Genomic DNA, 6,684 nt, shown 5'->3' on the forward strand with positions numbered 1-6,684 from the left:
AAAAAAATTTAACAATATTTTTTTAATAACTTTTTGACAAAACATATGTGATATATTGTGATTGATCTATTTTAAATAATTTTTAAACATAAATTTAAATATACCAATAAAATGATGACATGTATTTCGTTATTAAAAATGTTGTCAAAATATCGTTACCAATACAGTAATTAGTTAAAGTAGAGTTTATTCTTTTCCTCCACAAACATAAACTTGTACAAACACAGGTAATGAAGGCTATAGTAATATTTGCTTGTTTCTAGATCTGATGAGGAGAGATCAGATAAAGTTGAGTTATTAGTATATTGTTAAGGAAGGAAAAAGAAAATAGCAGATAAATTATGGTAGAGTAGAGTAGAGTGGTAGTACTATTCTCCCTTCTTTTTCTTCTTGTGCTCCTCGGACTGACCAAGAAGATCCTCCAACACCTTATCATCCAAACAAGGAATCTCGAAAACAGGCCTATGATATGCACCAGAAGAAGAAGTGCTCCCACCACCATGAGAAGAGGAAGAAGATGGTGGTGCTAAATGAGGTGGATAAGGTGGTGAACCCCTTATCTGAGAATAGTACTCACTAGGAAAATTCAGAATAGCAAGATGACCTCTCAAGTTAAACGCTGCACGATCATAAGCTCTGGCAGCTTCTTCAGCGGTGTCAAATGTCCCCAACCACAGCCTCGACCCTTGCTTTGACGGATCCCTTATCTCCGCCGCGTACTTCCCCCAAGGGCGCCGCCGCACGCCACGGTACCGCACTTCTTCCTTCCCCTGCTTCCCTTTCTGGTTCTCATCCATGTTCTTCTTCTTATTGGACTTAATTGTGGTGAAGTTTTCTATTTTGACCTAGCTAGGTAGTTGTTAGCGTTACTGGGTGGTGAGTTTGTACGGTGAGGTTTGTGAATGCCTGAGATGCTTATATAAATAGCGTGTGCGTGAAAAAGTGTCAAATCTGAGGAAAATAATGATTTGTTCTCTATCTCAATCTAGGAACATACATTGACCAAGATTTGTTTGGAAGAAGGTTCTGTATTTGAAATAGAAGTGTATAAATTCGATTCTTCGACTATGTCGATGTTTTTGATGTGGAGATGGTGCAATTTTTTCTCATCAATTTGCAACTAGGCAATGTCTTATTTCATACATTTTAAGCGACTGTGCATGCATAGTTGGATCCATTAGGAACACTGGATTTATGTTTTTATTCACAAAACTTTTTTGTGAAGGTGTATCTGATTGGGGTGGAGACAACATTATGCTTCCACAGATTGACGAGACTCCACGAACTAACTATACTAAAAATAGTTTATTATGTACTATTGAATAGTGCCTTCTATTATTTAAATCCAAAGCAAAAAATTCAATTCAATACTATATCTTCAACTTGCATTCAAATTCATACTATGTTATATATCTTTGTTTACTTAGAGACTAGGCAATGCTACAGTTAAATTCATGTGTCAAACTTTTCCCTATTTTGGTATTCTTTGACCAAGTTACTAGGATAAGTTGTTTTATCATGTTTAAATTTATAATATACCAAGATATAGGTTAGGGAGAGAATTAGATAATTATTTTCTTTTCGTCCTCATCCTTATATCACATAACTGTTTTTCTTATTTTTAACCGTGTCTTCATTTTTTTATTATAACAAAAAATAATAAAATTATAATTAAAAAAATAAATGTAATATAAATAATTTTTATAATTTGATTATATATAGTTTTCATTTATTTTGTTGGTAATATTTATTATTTAATTTAAAAATAATAATTAAATTTTAAAAAATGTCAAATAAAATTAAAAAACTGTCGATATAAAGAAAATCCTTTTTATATAACAGTATAAATTTATAATTGTAATTATTATTATTTAAAGGGGTAATTTTGAGTTGATCAGTTGTTATTTTCTCACCACAATTATCTTGGCATTACTTACCTTCAGCTCAACTTTTTATATACGCTAGTATCATTATAAGGATTGTCTCTGAATTACCATCCATTTCAATTATTTCAAGATTTTTCTTACACCAACTGTTATTATTAGACTGTCAAAATGGGTCATAATCCGCGAGTTAATTTGGCTTATCACGGATTCGAGTCGGATTGGGTTTGAAAAAATTGTATTTTTTTTATGCGGGTCAAATTTCAACGCAGCTCATTTAAACCCCGTTCGTGCTGGTTGAATCCGTGGTGAGCCGGGTTAGCTCACCAACCCACCAACCCACCTATCTAATTTTATTTTATTAAAATTTAATTTTAATTTTTGTAAAAAAATATTTATTATTATTTTTTTGGTTGAAAAAATCATTTAAGTTTCCTATTTTCAAAATTAATTAAACATGGGAGTGAAATTTGTTTAGATTTGAATTATAGAAAGTCTGTTATTTTTTTATTTAAAAAAATTGTAATTAAGTGGGTCAAGGAGCCAACCCGTGGTGGGTCGAAGCAGGTTCAAATTTTTCGGACTCGCTAATAAATAAGTCGGGTTGGGTTGGTTCACTGAGTGACCAACCCGTGGTGGACCAGGTCGGATCAAGCCGAGTTATTCATTTTGACAGCTCTAGTTATTATAAATAAATAATGAACTAAAAAGTTGATAGAAAATTATGACATATGACAGAGTCCAAAATTTTGGATGATAAGAGTAAAATAATGCACCTTATTTTAGATGAAAAATGTCTTTAAGTGAAATAAAGCAAAGTTATATGAGAGAATAGACTTAAATGGCAATCCGATTAATAATATTTTTTTGTTTCTCTTTTGCTAATGCTTCATATTATTATACATGTATTTTACTGAGAATTCCGAGCGACACAATCAAAGTCAGAATATATATTTTATTGATCACTTCATCGTGTTTAACTTGGTATCCATAATCTTTTTTTTTTTAAATCCGACAAGCTACCGCTACCCAGCTCAGCAAAGAATTGTGAACATATTCTGTTATCAATTGAATATTTTATCTGAAGCAGATCCAAATTCAACTTTTGTCTTTGTAAATAATTGTCGGAACTTGGTGACGTATCAGACACCGAAAGAAGCAAAATTTGCTTGTTAACTTTGAAAATTAGATGGAATAATTATGGATTTATAGTAAGGAAATTAAATCCTTAATTGATTAGGGAAATAACACTTCTCATGGATAAATTAATAATAAAGTTTGTGTTCTGATTATTCCCTTTTCAAGTGAAAATGGTGCAATTTTTGCAAAACATAGTTTTATCCAATTTATTCAAACAAGAGATGGTTTAATGGTAAAGATATAAAAGAGGTTGTATGTTTAACTTTCCCAATAATATTTGAGAATTGAAAAGTTGGTTTGAAGAGTTAACAAAAAGGTTATGACTTCAACTTCTTCTAATAACATTCTAATTACTAACAATTTTTCGATGAAAAAATCCATAATGAATACTCTATTTTTATTGATGTAATAATATCATAAGTAATATCGCGTGAAATGATTGTAAAAAAATATGATTAAAAAATAAGTGGAGATGTTTAAGTATATAAATAATTTTCTTCATTAACATTATTATTATAATAATTAAAAAAAATTATATTAACATAACCTAACAATGAAAAAATAGAAAACAGAAACTCATTTTTTGTGGTGAAATAAAATAAATTTAGAATAAGAAGAAAAACAGTTATCCAATTCAAACTTTGAAAGGTTCCCAATCTATAAATAATATAAATGAATGAAACATAAAAAGCAACTTTATACATATGTCACAATCACAAAATTTCATAAAAAAATAAAAACAAAAACAGAATAAAACTTAAGTAAAAAGAGGAAAAAGAAAAGTATTGTGAGTTATTCAAATGGCAGCATTTGAAACTTAAACTCTAATAGATAGATGTCACTTTTCTATTATCCTCTTTTTCATTTCCTTCCAAAACTTTTCCCTTCTCCCTCTCGTCTTCGGCTCTCACCCTCTCAACCTTAAACGTACTTTTCTCAATGCTCATAGTTTCTTTATTCTTTCTCTCACTTTAGGTCTCATTTTCTCACCATCAAAGCCAGATCTGATACTCTCTTCTTCCCCATTATTTCAAGTGCAAAGTTTTATCTTTTATTCTTATGTAAATATCACTACAAAAATTATAAGAATTATTAATAGATTTTTATTGACGAAAATAAATTCATCAATAATTTAGATTATTAACAAATTTTGAAATTTTAATTATTGACATAAAAAATTTTCAATAAACCTATCAATAACACATTGTATTTATTGAAGAAAAAAATCATCAGTAAAATTCATGGATAAATGAAATATATATTATTAATTAATTTTTTCATTAATATTTGTAAATCTTAAAATTCATTGATATAATTTATCGATAATTGAAATGTTATAATTGATGTTCTTTAATAAATAAGAAGAGAAACAAAAAGAACCGGATCGTGTTATTTACTGATAAAATTTATTAATGAATTTTTCTTTCAATAATTTCTGACATTCCACATATTTTTTTTTCTAATAATTATCTATAAAATATAAATTGTCGTTAGTAAATATTACGATAATATTTTTATTGATGGATTTTAATCCATTAAAAAAAATCGTTTTCAATTACTTTTTATGTTTTTAACGGATTTTCATCATCGATAATATCTTTCCTAAGGTTTTTTTTTTTTACTACAATCAACATTTCTATTTTAGTCATCAATGTTTATTTATTTAACCAGAATGTGTTCTTCTATTAATCTTAACTTGTAACAATGGGTTGAAGGTTTGTTTTTTCAATCACTGTGCTCTTCAGGTTTGAATGTTAAAAGGCATAGAAGTTTTGTTTTTTCTTTCAGATCTTTTTATTTCATCTTTGAAGTTCCTTTATTTCATCTTTGAAGTTCTTGTTCATTGTGTTTAAAAATTTTAATTGCATTAGTTTTGATTTTTTTTTCAGTAATATTTGTGTTTCAGAAGCTTTCTCTCATTAACACTAAAAATAGACTCTACTTTCATATAAACATACCTTTGATTCCTTTCTCTCATTCTCATTCACTTCCTTTTTTTTTCTTCTTCTTTGGTTTCAGTCGTTAATTATTTATCCATACTAAAACATGCCGCACTTCAACTCATAACAAAACAATATCAGTAAAGATAATTTTTAAAATGAATAAACGTAATAACTAAGACAATCATAGTGTGTAAAAAAAAGACAAGCATAGTACAATTTACATTTTAGACACGCAATAAAATAATTACAGTCATTATTATAATGTAAGTAAAAGGTACTTTTAATGGAAGAATAATTAAGTAAATATGCAAACTTAATATTTAACATTTTTATAATACATGTTTTTGTGACTTAGGGTAAACAAAAAAAGTTACCGTCGTTTACGATGCTAAATAATGATTATGAAAATTATAGAAATAAAAAATATGTACGTATTTATTTTGTCTAATTTATTAAGTTTAACATGTTATTCTAGTGCCTTTTTTTTCATTAATTAAAATAAAGTATACAATACTGTTCTGATTCTTTTGTTATTCATTTATCTTAATTATTTAATTATCATATTTGCTTTCTTTTAATGTACATAGCCCACAACAATTTTTGTTTCTTTTTTCATCTATTTATTCCAACTCTTCCATTTTGTAGCCGGCGATTACAAAGGCCCATTCATTACTTCAAATGTGATTTCTAGGTCCAACTTCTTTCAACGCTAAATTATTTCCGGGGGTTACTCCCTGTAACTCCCCAATTCTAACCCCCACCCCCCATTCCATTTTTAAGATTTGTTTTATTAGTTTACTTTTTATATTAATTTTCAGATATTTTAATAATGGAATTTATATGTTTTGATGTATTATTTTTAAATATATTTTTAACGTATAAATGGGAGAGTGAGAATTGCAGAGAGCGTTTGGAGGAGGAGCGTTTCAAAAGCTTTGGTGGAGGTGGGGGTGGGAATACGAAGGAGAAGAATTTGAATCTGTGTGTTTTGACTGAGGCAGACTGTAAAAGAGTAGGTTAACTTTAGTAAATAGGTGTAAAACGGTAAAAATAAAAAAAACATAAAGATTAATTTTGTATTTAAAAAAAAATCCAAAAAAATTGGGGGGTGGGGGTTGGAATTGGGGAGGTACAGGGAGTAACTCCCATTATTTCCTTGCTCCACTTTAAAATACACTAATTATGGGCCGAAGTTGTTATCAATTTTAATTAGATAGTTTTATAAATAATTATCAAAGTTATCACAGAAACTTCATAAATAACTGTAATTAAAAACTTTACAAAAATAAAACATTATTAGGAATGCTAAGTAGATTATTCTACATGATGCGAACCTTAAGGTTTTTTATTATGATAAAGAAGACGCGTTATGAACTAATGTTTTATTATGGTTACGGAATCTTAGTTTTAAATTTAATTTATTTAATACTATGATTTATATATTAATTTATTTACCTGTGTTGTATCTTTATGTATATGTATTACGCACAAGTATTTAAAGTAGGAGGATCCTGTAATTATAATTATTGATCTTTACCTCTTGATACTTCATTACTTTTCACTTTTAAGTAAAATCGCAATCCTAGTAACTTTACTTTAAATTATAAAGATTCTAAATTTAAAACATTAAGAAAAATTATAATTTTTTTCTAGTTTTATAAAACATCTATCTATACTGTTATTATCATTAAATTTAAGCAATTTTTTTTGTTGTATTT

General features: G+C 28.0%; 1 protein-coding gene across 1 annotated transcript; it reads right to left on the minus strand.

Annotated features, from left to right (window-relative positions):
• Positions 1 to 236: 236 nt before the first annotated feature.
• Positions 237 to 1,082, minus strand: LOC106770582 (ethylene-responsive transcription factor ERF098). Its single transcript, XM_014656382.2, has one exon. The coding sequence runs from the start codon at positions 795 to 797 to the stop codon at positions 369 to 371; it is 429 nt and encodes a 142-aa protein (XP_014511868.1). The 5' UTR covers positions 798 to 1,082; the 3' UTR covers positions 237 to 368.
• Between the last annotated feature and the right edge of the window lie 5,602 nt (positions 1,083 to 6,684).

This window comes from Vigna radiata, chromosome 8 (assembly GCF_000741045.1).
Source record: "Vigna radiata var. radiata cultivar VC1973A chromosome 8, Vradiata_ver6, whole genome shotgun sequence".
Taxonomy (NCBI): Eukaryota; Viridiplantae; Streptophyta; class Magnoliopsida; order Fabales; family Fabaceae; genus Vigna; species Vigna radiata.